Source organism: Schistocerca gregaria, chromosome 3, assembly GCF_023897955.1.
Source record: "Schistocerca gregaria isolate iqSchGreg1 chromosome 3, iqSchGreg1.2, whole genome shotgun sequence".
Classification (NCBI taxonomy): domain Eukaryota; kingdom Metazoa; phylum Arthropoda; class Insecta; order Orthoptera; family Acrididae; genus Schistocerca; species Schistocerca gregaria.
In genome coordinates, this window is record NC_064922.1 from 772,128,366 (window position 1) to 772,145,211 (window position 16,846).

General features: G+C 42.6%; 1 protein-coding gene across 11 annotated transcripts in view; it reads right to left on the reverse strand.

The window, feature by feature from the left end:
- Positions 1-2,347: 2,347 nt before the first annotated feature.
- LOC126355540 (uncharacterized) overlaps positions 2,348-16,846 on the reverse strand; it is an 86,148-nt gene continuing 71,649 nt past the window's right edge. For all 11 annotated transcript variants that reach the window (XM_050005896.1, XM_050005891.1, XM_050005889.1 and 8 more), the window contains 3 exons: positions 7,935-8,074; positions 3,584-3,700; positions 2,348-3,072 (listed from right to left, as the gene is read on the reverse strand). In XM_050005896.1, the coding sequence (XP_049861853.1) occupies positions 2,821-3,072; positions 3,584-3,700; positions 7,935-8,074 (509 nt within the window). In that variant the 3' untranslated portion in view covers positions 2,348-2,820. The remainder of the gene's footprint in view (positions 3,073-3,583; positions 3,701-7,934; positions 8,075-16,846) is intronic.

The window sequence follows — 16,846 nt, forward strand, 5'->3', positions numbered from 1 at the left end:
ACATTCTGTATTATTTCAGACACAGATTTGTCGTCAGATGAAGGTGAGCCACCACCTGTGTTCCCCCCCACTCATCATCGAAAGAGGCCAAGATTGAGTGACATTTCACAGGATGACTGGACTATAATGGATCAAACACCAAACATTTTGTTATTTACAGGGTCTCATGGTGGGCTAAATAATGTAGGACTCGGTCAGTCTAGCGCATATTTACATTTTTTCTCATTTTATAAATGACAGGGTTATTTCAATTATGAAGGGACAAACAAACCCATATGCTAGAAAGAAGCTGGCCACACTGAGAGCACAAAACAAATTAGGGCCCAATTCTAGATTCAGGCAGTGGAGGACGCTAACAATTGCTGAAACAAAGACTTTTCTGGCAATTATCCTCCACATGTCAATCAGTGAGAGGCCAAGTATGGCCAGTCACTGGTGTAGTGATCCAGTGGTTAGCTGCAATTTTTGCCCCAATATTATGCCAAGGGACAGATTTCTGAATATTTTGTCTATGTTCCACATAAATGACAATTCAAAGCAAAAAAAGAAAGGTGAAATAGACTTTGATTCCCTTCATAAGGTCAGGCCTCTTCTGGACGATTTGGTAAGGAATTTCAAAGAAAGTTATCAGCCTGTTGAAGTGCTATCCAGTGATGAAGGTATGTGTCCTTTCGGAGGGCGTGTAGGTTTCAAAGTTTATATGGCTAATAAGCCAAACAAATATGGCATGAAGCTATACATTCTTGCAGAATCCAAAACTGGGTACATATACAACTTTGAAGTTTACCACGGAAGGGACGATAAACTGGACAACAGTGCTTCTGCAGTGGTAAAGTGATTGCTCGGCTCACTCCAAGGTAAGGGCCACACTGTATATGTTGACAGATTTTACACCAGTGTTCAGCTAGCCAAAGAACTGGCTAGAGCCAACACTGGTCTTGTAGGGACTGTAATGCCAAACAGAAAAGGATTGCCCCAGGCTCTCAAAGAGGGTAAACTCAAAAAGGGTGAACAAATATTTCGCCGCAAGAACGAACCATGTGGAAATGGCAGAAGGGAAGAAGAAAGCACAAAGACGTTTTGTAGTGTGTAGTGGAAAACAAAAGAACATTACTTGGAAAGCTGGGTGGAAAGATACTTCTTATGAGTGCAGTGAGTGTAATGTAGGTTTGTGTGTCACCCTGTGCTTCAAGCTTTATCACATTGTGGTTCACTATGCAAATAGCTTATGTGTATGTAGCTATGCTTTTTATGCAAATGGTATAACAAATGTCTTTTCAGTTTCAAATGATCACTTTCCAAAATTTATTTCTTCTTTAAATTGAATAAAGTAGTAAAAATAATTTTTTGACAAAAATTTATTTTCGCTAAATCGAGGAGAAATCCGCATCACTTCTTGGAAACAGTATATGCCCCATACACATGACTGTTAACCCATGTAAAGTTGAAATGTTAACGTTTTAAACCATACCATATCTCTAACTAAGCGTCCTTTACAGCTATTTGAAGTCTGTTGAAAACAGAAAAAATCAGCCAGCACACAGGGAGTGGCATGCAGTTAAGGGCTTAGCATGGTAAGTGTAAAGAGACAGATACACATTATTGTATAGGGAAAGGAGCCCTAAGTGTAGACTATGTGGTGAGGAAGATGAAACCTTGCCACATCTAATCTTCCAGTGTGTAGCTCTGGAGGACAAAAAATACAGGTCAGTAGAGACTGAAGAAATTATGCCTACCAAGGAATTAGTAAAGGATCTCCCACTGCTTCTTAAGAGTATGTGTTGGATTTAATAGAATCACAGGAAATGAAACTACACAATAAATTCAGTTTCAGTGTGGGCAACAGTGGGCTAAGACCACTGTTGTTTTTGTCTCCCTGCAAAGATCAAATCAACTCTTTAACCAATCGAATTATGCCGTAACTGGGAGCCCTGTAATATATCACACTTCCCCTGGCTGCAGTGTAACACTTTCTGTTCAGCTCCATCATGTTAGACATCGTTTTCGTCGTTATTTTGTTACTTGTAAGGAATTTCTTTATCATAAGTGCTCACTTAAGCAGTTTTCATCTCTGCTGCTGCCTCATTTTCATTTATATCACAAATTGATGGATGTGTGAATGAACGATTGAATTAATGTAAAATGATTGGTATGCCAAAAGTGCTTTGAGGAAAGCCTAAAAGTCACTTAGCATTGTCTCTAATAGCCCTTTATGTTTCCTGACTGGTAATGGTGATTACGTACATAATAACATCACTGCAGACATACATTTCATTTTTTAAGTTACACAAAGATTGTGGTTTCATATGATAATGTAGTTATGCTAACAAGTAATATTAAAAACAAATGACATTATTCACAAGTATTTATTGTCTCTTGCAGGAAGTAAATCAAGAATGTAACAGAATGAAACATAGTTACATACAAAGTTATATATTTGCTGATCTGATCATATTGCATTAGAGAAATGTAACAGAGCTAATACTAATTATGTTTAACATGAATACAAACAATAACATATCAGTATTATACTGATTCATTGTGCAGAATTAAATTTATCATCTAGTGATGATAGAATGACACAATGAATCTTTTTTTATAAATGAAATAGCAGGAGTAATAGGATTAAGACAGACATTCAGTTAACGTCATGGGAAATGAATAATAAATTAATAAGCCGAACTTTTGAAAATAAATATTAATGGACAATATATGAAAACATGCTAAACTACTTTAATGAAATTCAAAATTACAAAATTTAATTCTGATACATAACAATCTTTTGTATGATATTGACATACACAAAAGTAACAAATAAAATCATGTTTCTTCTCCCTGTACTTTTTGTATTTTACTTCTGCTCAAGTTAGTTTTTGCAGCCGTCACAAGTAGCTCCTTGTACAGATTTAGATCAATGCTTTCTATGATAGTCACATTATGCTTTTTCCCTTGTGAATTGATATGATCGAGAACCATTGCCCCTCTTGTATGCCGTCCGTGTAACTCTACCATCACATAATGTGTTACTTTTGATGAGGCAATGGAAGGCCTCATGAGGATAGCAGCGGCAGCCTTAAGTAAATCAAATGAGAATTTATGAAACACTCCCTTTATAATAAGAAGCAAAACTTACTATCATATTCAGTCAAATTTCTAATAATTCATATTTTAGATTACTTAAAGTATAAGTTAATTGCACAAAGGAAACTGTGGAAATGCTTGTTTTTCAAGTGGGCTTCATAGTGGGAGGCAACACAACACATAACAAACATAATCTATACGAAAATTTTTGGATGATTTTGTTAACTTCAATAGATCTATATATGAAAACCATAGAATTTGATAAAGATGTCCTTGCATATTTAAAGAGCAATGTGTTTCCTTTGACATACCCTGTATTTCTAATAAATCTACATTTACCATTTCATGACTTACATTTCACTGAAACCTTGACAGTTAAAAATAGTGAGAACTAAATAATAAATCAATCAACTATGGAGTAGAAAGGAACAAACACAATTAAACTGGTCCATAAATCATACAAAATCTGACAGTTAAATCAACCTTTGTTTGAAATACTAACCGGATCACACTGCACCCAACCATCCTTATAGTATCTGGCTATTACTTTTGCTTCTGCCTGATTCAAAAGCTGCATCTGAGGGCTCTGAATTTTTCCCAAAACATCATTGCGCCATGTCTATTAAAAGAAAATAAAAAAGTATTATGTTTTCTTCCGTCATTCACTGCAATTTTGACTACAAGTAAATACCTTCCATATCAAAATCTAGATTTTCAGCTTACTACACTCCTGGAAATTGAAATAAGAACACCGTGAATTCATTGTCCCAGGAAGGGGAAACTTTATTGACACATTCCTGGGCTCAGATACATCACATGATCACACTGACAGAACCACAGGCACATAGACACAGGCAACAGAGCATGCACAATGTCGGCACTAGTACAGTGTATATCCACCTTTCGCAGCAATGCAGGCTGCTATTCTCCCATGGAGACGATCGTAGAGATGCTGGATGTAGTCCTGTGGAACAGCTTGCCATGCCATTTCCACCTGGCGCCTCAGTTGGACCAGCGTTCGTGCTGGACGTGCAGACCGCGTGAGACGACACTTCATCCAGTCCCAAACATACTCAATGGGGGACAGATCCGGAGAACTTGCTGGCCAGGGTAGTTGACTTACACCTTCTAGAGCACGTTGGGTGGCACGGGATACATGCGGACGTGCATTGTCCTGTTGGAACAGCAAGTTCCCTTGCCGGTCTAGGAATGGTAGAACGATGGGTTCGATGACGGTTTGGATGTACCGTGCACTATTCAGTGTCCCCTCGACGATCACCAGAGGTGTACGGCCAGTGTAGGAGATCGCTCCCCACACCATGATGCCGGGTGTTGGCCCTGTGTGCCTCGGTCGTATGCAGTCCTGATTGTGGCGCTCACCTGCACGGCACCAAACACGCATAAGACCATCATTGGCACCAAGGCAGAAGCGACTCTCATCGCTGAAGATGACACATCTCCATTCGTCCCTCCATTCACGCCTGTCGCGACACCACTGGAGATGGGCTGCACGATGTTGGGGCGTGAGCGGAAGACGGCCTAACGGTGTGCGGGACTGTAGCCCAGCTTCATGGAGACGGTTGCTAATGGTCCTCGCCGATACCCCAGGAGCAACAGTGTCCCTAATTTGCTGGGAAGTGGCGGTGCGGTCCCCTACGGCACTGCGTAGGATCCTACGGTCTTGGCGTGCATCCATGCATCACTGCGGTCCGGTCCCAGGTCGACGGGCACGTGCACCTTCCGCCGACCACTGGCGACAACATCGATGTACTGTGGAGACCTCACACCCCATGTGTTGAGCAATTTGGCGGTACGTCCACCCGGCCTCCCGCATGCCCACTATACGCCCTCGCTCGAAGTCCGTCAACTGCACATACGGTTCACGTCCAAGCTGTCGCGGCATGCTACCAGTGTTAAAGACTGCGATGGAGCTCCGTATGCCACGGCAAACTGGCTGACACTGACGGCGGCGGTGCACAAATACTGCACAGCTAGCGCCATTCGATGGCCAACACCGCGGTTCCTGGTGTGTCCGCTGTGCCGTGCGTGTGATCATTGCTTGTACAGCCCTCTCGCAGTGTCCGGAGCAAGTATGGTGGGTCTGACACACCGTTGTCAATGTGTTCTTTTTTCCATTTCCAGGAGTGTATAACAATGTTTAAAAAAGAAATCTTTACATTGGTAACTTCTTTCAAGCTGAAGTGTGAGGGAGTATCAAATTCCCATTAACAATATCACATGTGTGCAAGCCCAAATTACGATGCAGAGCTGTTTAGAGATTGTATGGCCATTTTTAGGACATTTATCTGATTACATATGCAGTGCTACAGAGAACAAAAAGGCAGCAAAAATGCATGGCAAATATTACCTGCTAAATTTCTGTGTCAACATTTCTATACAGAAGTAGTAAAACACATACACTGAAACAGACAAACCCTTATCCTTGCTACTGCTTGATTTCAGCCTTTTTTTGTTTTGGTGGAAAACAAGTCTCAAATTCCTGTAGGAACATGTTTAAGAAAGAGTTAAACTTGCATTTCCTCTGTCAGCTTTATACATTTCTCTCCAACATTCTTCCTGTAATACCTCTCCAAAAAATTGTAATACACTCTTTGTTTATATTTCTGTGATCAAGTACTTTTTATCCATATCTGTACTTAACTGGTCAGTAATTTTATTGTTAACATTTGACTATTAAGATCAGACAAGCTGTTGGGTAGAGATTTTACAGCAAAGTCATTGCTTGTTGTTGGGTCTAAAAATAAATTGTCAATGGTTTTTGCTCTGTATCAAATTCTCAACTAGAATTTTAATGGAGCACATAATTCAAATCTAGACATCTTACATCTCTATGTATTCTTGATCATTACTAGTGATGGACTTAAAAGCATGAGCTTTTAATGCAAAATGATTAACAACATTTCATATTTCATATTATGTCCATTATACTTGTCCGGGCTGTTATGCCGTGGTCGGTTGATGAATTTTGTCTCAATTACCAACGTTTCGTCTCCGACTGTGGGAGACATCTTCAAGGGGGTCCGTAGGTCGATAGAAGGTCCAACACACCCACTGGCTCGCTACTGACTGCCACTAAATTCCGTCTCCACGAGCTCCCGCGCCGCGGTGTTTTGAAAACATCAGTGCAATTGGCAGCTGTCCATCGCCGTCGATCGCCGTTGCCATCACCCAGTAGTGGACGGGTGGTACACATCTTCTGTAACACCGGCATCCATATACTGTTTAATTTCACACCCTCCTCCTTTCGGTTGAAATTATTTGGGTGTTTAGCGATTTCGATTGCCTCCCTGTAGAGCCTTTCGTAGTATCCGCTTGTGGCCGCTAGTACTTGCGTCTCCTCGAAACCAATATTGTGGTTCCCTGGCTAGAAAGCATGCTCCGCAACAGCTGATCGTTCCGTTTCTCCTCTTCTACAGTTTCCCTTGTGCTCTTCCAAACGTTTAGAAACCGTTCCTTTAGTTGTACCCACATAAACATCACCACAGCTGCATGGGATCCTACACACTCCAGCTTTTTCCAAAGGTTTGCGAGTGTCCTTGGCAGGCTTAAGGTATTCCTGTATCTTCCTGGTGGGCTTGTAAATTATGGTAATATTCCGCTTCGTCAAAATCCTCCCTATTCTTTCCGTTACATTTTTAACAAACGGCAGGAATACCTGCAGTAGCCTGTACGTCAGTATGGTTTCTGCGTGGCTGCCTCAACGCACATTTTATTTCGGCGGACAAATATCCGTTCTTCATTAATGCATTGTGGAGATGTTCCATCTCAGCGTCGAGCAACTCAGGTTCACAAATATTTTTAGCTCTGTCTGCTAATGTCTTGATAACGCCCCGCTTCTGTTGTGGGTGGTGGTTCGAATCCCGGTGCAAATAACGGTCTGTGTGCATGGGTTTGCGGTATACTGAGTGGCCCAAACTACCATTTTCGTTTCTAAAAACAAGCACATCGAGGAAATGTAATTTGCCGTCTACCTCCTCCTCCATTGTAAACTAAATTCTCGAGTTTATGCTGTTTAGATGTTCGTGAAACTGGCTTAGTTCTTCCCTACCATGTCTCCACAGCACAAACGTGTCATCCGCGTATCAGAACCATACATTTGGTTTTTTGCTGGCAGTACCTAAGGCCTGTTCTTCGAATTTCTCCATAAAGAAGTTTGCAATTACGCGACTTAGGGGGCTTCCCATAGATACGCCATCCGTTTGCTCATAAAACTGTTCATTCCACTTGAAGTATGTGGTCGTCAAACAACACTTAAATAGTTCTAAAATATCGGCAGGAAAAATTCGATCCAGCTGTTCCAATACATCATTAAGTGAAACCATGGTAAACAGCGATACCACATCAAAGCTGACCAATATGTCCTGCGGCTGGACCACTATGCCATCCAATCTGCTGATGAAATGTGTCGAATTCCTTATATAAGAGTCCGAACGGCCCACATGTGGTTTCAACAGCGTAGTCAAAAACTTGGCTAACGAGTAGGTGTGCGAACCAATGGCACTTAGTATCGGTCTTAATGGCACACTTTCTTTATGAATTTTGGGCAATCCATAAAGCCTCGGTGGTAGCACAACCGAATTGCACAGACCTTTCTGTACACTCTCTTCAATGGAGGACTTTTTTATTAACCGCGACACAGTTCTGAGAACGTTGTTAGTAGGGTTTCCCGCAGTCGGAGATGAAACGTTGGGATTTGAGACAAAATTCATCAACCGACCACGGCATAACAGCCTGGACAAGTATAATGGACATGATATTTCCGGCCGTGAAAGTCTACATTTTAGTATTTCATATTAGACTATATAGTAGTGATAAGTATGCATCATACTTACAAATGAAATATTAGTCCTTGTAAGTGCTGTTTCCCATGGAAAAATTGTTATGGGGCACTTCATACTCTTAAGAACAACATGTGCTGCCTCAGGATCACAGTGGAAGTTGAATTCAGCTGCAGCTGTGACATTCCCAACTCCTATGAACATTAAAATTATCCATGCATAGTATATCAAGTTTTGTAGTGGAGTCTGAGTCTTACATCTTGGATGAAAGCTCAAGAACAATTTAATATCTTATGCGAATCACTCACTTTCAACAATGAGGGATTATGACAGTAACAAGAAACAGTAAACAAACAAGATTTCTGATACATCAGTGGATAGGAGAACTGGAACAGATTTTCTATACAACAGCAGCAGCGCGCGCGCGTGCATGCTCACACACACACACACACACACACACACACACACACACACACACACACACAATAAAAAATTTAAATAGAGGAATTCAAAATGTATGAAAAAGAATGAAAATATGTCAAACAAATATGAACAACTTTAGAGATCATGAGTAAGAAAAATGGGGTACAAACTGGTGAGAACTTGAATGAGAAGAAAGATACTCATATGCAGACAAAAAAAGGAAATAACATAATCTGAGATGTGACACACAAAAAAAGTTTTGGTAACTAATAATGAAAACGTGGACCAGCTGGTTACTTTCAGTCATGTCTATTTGGTGGGAGGACAAACTTGAAATTATATTTCAACTGAAACTAAGTTAAACAAATTTATGTTTATGAGAGAGGAACCCAACTGGGATCGGGTGAAACTTACGTTGATCATGGAATATGATTATGATGGTGTTACTCTTATGTGAGCTATGTGAAAGGGGCAAACCATCAACAGTGACTACTGTTGCTGATTTCTACAGCAGCAACAGCATCTGGCTATGTGGTATGGCAGCTGTGGGAGATGCAGCTCACAACAATGTGGTGTGCTTATGTTGCTGTCAGATTGCTTTGTTACATCTCCCGCAATGGTGTCACCAGTGGCTGGACAGGCATCAACCTGCAACAAACACGTGTTGCTTGGAGGTGGACTGTAGGTGGATACAATATCCCTCCCCCTTAAGAAGAGATCACGAAGTCAAACAATGAAGATGCCACTGGGAGGAGACGTCCTGAGACCAGTGAGCCAGAGTCAACAGCCATCGGAGGCTATGCTTGACCAATGATGGCTGCTCAAGATGGACAATGCCAATGGGTTGGTGAGGCATGCAATGTGGAATTGATGTGACCAACAGGAAAGCCCACACACAATCAGGGACCTCAAAACAAGAGATGGGGCAGTCATTGTTGTGAATGGCAAGCCAGCCACCAGGAGGCAGCAAAAATGATTGGACCAGGTGTGGCCCAAAATTTTGCATCAGAATGTTCTAGAGTGACTCACCATACGCCTAGTGAAAAGAATGGCAGGAGTAACTGAAAACAGGAGTGATGGATCAACCAAGGGCAATACGGCAGCAGGCTAAAAAGCAGGACTGGAAGGAGGAAGTGATGTAGGAAAAGAAACCATAAGAATAGAGGATACAACAATGGCTTAAAGTGGGGCCCAGCTAGTGGCAGGGGAGGCCATGATAGCACTGGAGGCAGTGTGCTGGTGGCAGAAGAATCCATGCTGGTGGTGGAGGATAGAGTGCTGAGGAAGGAGAAGAGTGGTAGGAAAGGAGCCTGTGCCAGTGGTGTGAGAGGAGGCCATACTGGTGATGAAAGAGATGGTCATTCCGGCAGCGGAGCTGGTGGCATTGGGGCTCTCAGCAGAGGGGTGTGTGGCACTAGCAACAGCGAGACACTTTTTGGAACCCACTAGTGGTTTTTAGGGACCATAGAAGAAAAGTCCTCTCTCCTGGTGCCAGGGGTGACACAAATTCAGCAACAGGACTGTCTATGAAGGGGCTGGCATTGGCAGACAAAACGCTGGTGTGATGTCAGCAGGACAATGACAGGCTCGACTGGAAGGTGATGGTCTGGTGTTACATTGGCAGGGAGCCAACAGACTTGGCTGGGAGGACAACAGGCTGTGGACATTGGCAGGGTGTCAATGGGCTTGGCCAACATCAGCAGGGTGCTGATTGGCTTGGCTGGATTGTGATGTGTCAGTAGGATGACACATGGTTATCATGGGCTCAGCTGGGAGGAGTGGTGATGGCATTACTCACGATGGTGAGCAGAATGCAGATTAGCCCTGTATAATGTTGTTGTTCCATTGTAGCCCTGTAGCAGCAGCTATTGTGCCAATATAGCTGGAGGCTGCTATGAGGGTTGACTGAAAAGTAACGCCTCCACTTTCGTAACTCTTCAACAGTTGGCAGCATTGGTATGAGACAGGTACTGGCTTGTTCCATAGTCTCTCCTCTACAGCTCCAGTTGGCTGGAAGCCTTAGCACTGAACAGTTTTGTTGTTACAGCGTAAAGTAAGGAACCCTGTGCAAGATGGTCGGTCAATGCGATTTGAGCAATGCGCAGTCATTGAATTCTTGACAGCAGAAGGTGCCACCTGAAAGGAGATTCATCAGAGAATGGAAGCAGTTTATGGTGATTGTGTATGTGAGTACTGTGCATCATTGGGCTAGTACGTTTACAGATATTGAGGCAGGAACATCTGATCTGCTTGACAAAGAGTTGGACGCCCTGTGACAGCAACCACCGAGTTTCACAAGCAAAATGTAGACAGATTGATTCAGAACGATCACTGTATCACTCAGAGAGAAACTACAAGCACAATCAGCATTTCACAAGAACCTGTGGGTCACATTATTGCTTTGGTTGGCTATTGGAAGATCTGTGCATGATGGGTACCCAAGATGCTGACTCCTGAAATGAAAGTGCACAGACTTGAAATTTGCCAGAAACTCCTCTCGGGTTATGAGAAAGAAAACGCGCAGTACTCACGTCAGCACAATCACCTTGAGCTATGGCCGGTTCGTGTTGATGCCATTTGTTCTTTGGCATTTTGTCACAATCAAGTGGCGCCTTATTTCTCCCTGAGTTAGTACCATAACAAATTGCTGACATGCCTCTGTCAGTGGCAGCAGCAATGCTTATCGATACTACTACTGCTGTACCATCTTTGATGTGATCACTATATTTTCGTGTGGTGGTGTGTGTGGCAGTTGGTCAGTTGGGACAGAGCAGCGGGGTCAGACCAGGACCGCTGGCGGCGTGCACATTCGGTCGGATTGTGAGGCGCTAGCTGCGAACCCTACTAAGTTCACTGCCCACCAAACCTGGACACTGAAGTTGAGAGATCAGTTAACATGTTATGAAACCTCAACTGCTGTGACATCTTTTCATTAATTGTCGGTTGTTGCTTCCTGGGCCGTTCTGGCAAGCAACAATGTATGGTGTGTTGGAGTCGGCGAAATTTTGCAGCCATCTTCCTGTATGGTCTTTAACTATTAAATTGGTTGTTACTTATCAATGGACCAGCAGTATTTTGTGGCTTGTGGCGTTAATGCCTCAGTTACCTGCCCTAGTCATTAGTGTAGTTTTCCGGCAGTGTGTTTTTCCTCACTGTGCTGACGCTGTCTGGCACGGTGTGTAGTTCGGCAGCCTTTTAGTTGTTTAAAAAAATAATGAACAAAGTGGTTGTTGTGCCTTGGCAGTTTTTAGACGCCAATTTTGAGGAAGTTGTGCTGCAGGTATCTTCGTCCTCAGCTGATACTTTTCGTTGTCATGTCGTTGGTCGGGCGGAAGAGAATTGATTAGGTTGTTGGTTGGCCCTTCAGCCATCCCTGGGTCAGGTTGCCATCTGATTATTTAACCTAACTCTTGGCTGCCTGTCTCACCTCACCTTATGTTAGAGCTACCTCCTCAGGCTGACCCTTGGAACACTTCTGAGCACCACTGTTCTGTTGGTTTTAGATTGTGATTTTCATTTTAGTCTGAAGTACTGTGCGAGGCCATCAGCCATCTATTAATTTAGTTGTTTTAATTTTAAACTAAGCCCTTCAGCCAACTTAAATTAAAATTTGAAAATTGATTTGTTTAAAAACTATATTTTGAAAGTTTGTTCTATCTGAAATTCTTGTTATCCAGGCCTTAAGCCCTGAATTGTTCACTGTCCAGTGTGTGGCCTTCAGCCGAGCTTTTACATGAAATATTTTTAAGAAAAGGCCTTCAGCCATCTTAAATTAAAATTTGAAGATTCATTTGTTTAAAACATTTTTTTTAATTTGCTCTATCTGAAATTCTTGTTATCCAGTCCCTAAGCCCTGAGTTGTTCAATGTTTTGTGTGTGACCTTCAGACGAGTATTTACATGAAATATTTTTTTAAGTAAGGCTTCAGCCACGTGTATTCTTTAAGGAATTTTTATAACTTGTGTTCACGCCTTCAGCTGTTCTTGTTTTTGATGTGGCTTTGGGCCTTCAGCCTAGGAGGAATCTCAAGTTTTCTTAACTTGGCCTTCTGCCATATTGTTTTATTTTGATCCTTTTAAGGCAACGTGGTTCTTATGAAAATAAAACTTTGTGTGTTTTGTGCAACTGAAAGTAACTGATAACTGATTACAGCCCCCTCCATAACCATAACCTGATCTGCTCTGTCCTGCAAAACCAGATTTCAACTGGTAGCAGAGCGTGGTTATGATTGTGATATTGCCATTCCAGTTACTGTTAGTTTGAATTTTATTTCTGTCAGTGTTACACCATATTGTTTTGGTAGTTGATTGTTTCAGGTGACTTATTTTAATGGCGGTTAGGCAGTGCCCGGGGATCAGCCTGTTAAGGAAGGACCACCTTGTTTATGAGTTGGCGGTAAGGCGCCAGCCTATTGAGGTCAGTGTTCTGGATTTAGTGGCCTGCTTGCATGCTACCATTCTTCACCCGGTTGATGTCACGCTGGAGGTGGTAGGTGAGACAGAAGCAGCCTTTGAATTTTTGTTTAAGGCTGTTAGGGGGCTTGAGGACACTATTTGTGATTTGGAAGGCACTCAACCTATTGACAGTCAATTGCACATGGTCTGGGCACAGTTAGTGCATTTAACCAATCGGATAGCGGATTCAGGCATGTTAGGTTTGGAGGAACATAAAAAAAAATTAACCATCAAACTGGGGTCTTTGGTTAATGCATTGCAGTTTAAGCTTACATGTTTAGAATGGGTGGGAAGAGGACTGACGAGCGAGACTTGCTATATCAAGAGGGAATCAGGAGCCAGCTGGGTGGTGGTGTTGTTATATCCTCTGCCAAGTTAGACACAGCGTTTGCCAAATTGCCTAATCCTCTGCCATATTTCTTTTGAGATATTACTGAATTAGTTATAGATCGACTTGAGCAGGTTGAAAACTTATTACTGTTGTTGGTTCCTCTTGAGCAACATGCTGCTGCCTTTCACGTTCTGCACCAAGTAGTTTTGTCACTATTGTACCCATTAGGCTATAGGTGAGTTGCAGAACCTCCTATCCTGAGCCATGGAAGACGGGTTTTCCTTACAGCAATTGAGGGAGCTTGTCATTAACCAGAGATTGAAACAGCTTGAGTGTCATTACATTTGGGAGATGCAGCAGGATAAAGAGGAGTTACATCAGTATGTCAGCAGAGTTCAGATGGCCTGCTTAACCTTGTTGATCCATTTGGAGGAATGGGAGTTGGTGTCTATTGTTCTTAGGGGAATGCGAGCAGTGGATAAGCCGCACTTTGGCTTTTGTGATCGTCCTTGAAGCTGGGAAGAGCTCCATGCCACTGTTGCAGCGATATCTGCATTGCCGCTTGCTAATGATGTATGTTGTGAAGTTAAGGATCAGGCCACGGGCATTTTCAAGGGAAATTCCGAAATGGCCTACATCAGATGAGACTGTTAAAAGGGAACCCCGGCGTTGCTTCAGGTGCGGTAGCACGGCTCATTTGGTGCGCTCTTGCATTCAGCCTCACAAGCCCAGAGCCAAGAAATGATGCCGGGCTGGGCAGCGACCTTGGGATTGAGCCTTTAAACCTTGGTGTACCTGTGTTGTCACTCCCTCATCACCGCCCTTGCCTTATATTTATTCTCGAGTAGGTGGGGAACCGATTTGTGCTCTTTTGGATTCTGGTAGCTCCCTTTCACTATTGATCTTCGAATAGTTTCTTGAATTTGGTCATCTTACGAAACTTCGGTCGGTCCCTTCTCCAAGGCAGAGATGTTGGATGGCCAATGGTCAGGTGTTGCCTCTGCATGATTGGGTCCGAGGGAGAATATCGCTCGGGGATTTCTCCTGGCCCTTGTCATTAGCATTGGTCAAACCTAGGAAAATAAAAGTTTGTGTGTTTTGCGCAACTGACAGTAATTGATTATGGCCCCCTCCACAACCATAACCTGATCCTCTCTATCCTGCAAAACCAGATTTCACACCATAACCTGCTTTCATTCTCTGATGAATCTCCTTTGGGGTGACACCTTCTGCCATCAAGAATTCAATGACTGAATGTTGCTTAAATCACATTGACTGACTGTTTGTGCAGTATTCCATACTTTCTACTGTAACAACACAACCATTCAATGCTAAGGGGTTGGGTTGTTTGGGCGAAGAGACCAAATAGCGAGGTCTCATCGGATTAGGGAAGGATGGGGAAGGAAGTCGGCTGTGCCCTTTCAAAGGAACCATCTCGGCATTTGCCTGGAGCGATTTAGGGAAATCACAGAAAACCTAAATGAGGATGGTCAGACGCGGGATTGAACCGTCGTCCTCCCGAATGCGAGTCCAGTGTGCTAACCACTGTGCCACCTCGCTCGGTCAATGCTAAAGCTTCCCACCAACTGGAGCTGTAGAGAAGAGGCTACAGAACAAGCCAGTACCTGCTGCATACCAATGCTGCCAACTGTTGAAGAATTACGGAGTTGGAGGCATTACTTTTCAGTCAACCCTTGCATGAGTCACATGTATGCAGTAAGAAAAAACAATCCGTAAACATCATAAGCAGTGCGCAGAGATGGTCAGCTGTACTGGAGAAGCATGCAAAGTATGAAAAAGTCTCTGGTGGGATGAAATCCACTTCTTGTTGCCAGGTTTTGTTACATTGTCATGAAAGAGCCACAGTAATTAATGTGCCTGAGTTAGCAAGACTAAATAAACCTTATTCATGCTCATGAACTAAACACAACACCACAGCTGTTTAGACATGAAACCACATTACTTGGTCCCAATGCATTGACAGTGACTGATGTCACACTGACAGTGTTCTCTTTGGGTTTCCAGAAGAGAGAGAAAGGTCCTAGTGGGTTGGAAGCTTGTAGTTGGTCAAAGATAGTGTGGTTGTGGCATAAGACCAGTATCTACTACCATAGAGTGAAGGGGCAGACAACCTGAAACCTATTTAGGTAGGTGGACAGATTGCTTAAAGGAAAGTGAAAGGATGACCCATCCTGCTACAGTGTGCCAATATTACTAAACTATGGATCTTAGTAGAATTCTTTCCTTATATTCCTTATGAAGGCCATACATACTGCTGCTCATGTTATGACACTTCCTCTCGATTTTATTTGTAGGACTGACATCTATCTGTCAGTATGAAGTGTCATTTACGAGATTGAATATATTCTTATTGTAGTCCACACATGACATTAGGGCCATAGTGTTAACCTTTTTAGCTGGCAGAACTACAGTTTCATTGTCCTCCCACAGATTTTTCAATGCTATACATTCTTCAGCAGCTACATGTTCCACAGCACTGATAACCTCTCTGTTGGGTGCCCATAAGCTCCTTTTCCTGCTCCATGGTGCTGATATAATCTGCTATTGGCAGCATTTGTAATTGGTGCAAAATTCAAGTGTTTACATTATGGCCCCAGCTTCTTGTCTTGGCTCATGTGCAAGTGAACAAATTTTGCTTTTTGGCATGCAGATATTTTCAACTGCAGAGATTCTGCTTGCAATATTGTTGTAAACCCATTCTTGAGACTCTGCAGAGAGTTTAGCTGACACGTAAAGATGGAGATGAAGAAGCTCTTTTCAAGTGATGTCTACCAACCATCAAGTGTCAAATTCTTCTCTTACTGGAGCTAGGCTTGGACAGTGCCTAATCTTATTTGCCCCTGGAATGTTAATGTGATGTTTGATTTTAACAAATGTACCTACAGCTTGTTCAACTCGACATCTTGTTAGGAAAGTCAATGTACTGAGAAGTCGACCTTTCTTCTGGTGGAGTTTATCTAATTTGTGTACATAGAGTTAAGTGATATGATCTCTCACATTTTCTCAGCATGATTGATCAATACTGAGCTTCCAGGTGTTCAGCTGAGTAGTTGTTTCCATTTTCTGCACAATGGTTTCATTTCTGTCCCATCTACCTTCTTCACGTGTTTTTTATTATGTGTACTCACTGCCTGGACTCAAAGGACACAGTGGATGTTGGGAGTCAAACTTGACTATAAATAGTAGTATGAGACCAACAATGGCTCACAGTCTGGTTGGAGTCCACACAGCAAGTAAACATAATGGCAAAACTCACACCACCTGAAAAAGATGGCTGGGTCTGTCACCGAAATATTGTGCAAAAAATGAAAACAAGAACTAAGCTGAACACACACAAGCTCACTACTGATCAATCTTGCCACGTAAACTTGATAGATCAGAGATATGAGCCCCATGAGATGGGCAATGGAGCAGCTGGTGTAATCTGGGAGTGACAGTGAGTTGCACACTGGTAGACTGTGGATGCAGTTGATGTTCGGCTTAGTGTGGAGGACTTGGACGAGGCGTGGTATGAACACTTAGATACAGCTTGGAGTGGACGACTGCACTGTTCATCCTTTTCACCATTTTATAAAGCCATAGAGACTATTCACCAGACTGAAAATAAATTATAAATATCATAAGCATATTAAAAAGCTTTTAAAGTGAAATAGAAGCCTCAACCTGTACATGGGATTCGAGATGGCAACCCCCTCCAGAGACAACAGAGGATGTGTGTTTGAAATTCCCTTGCTTCC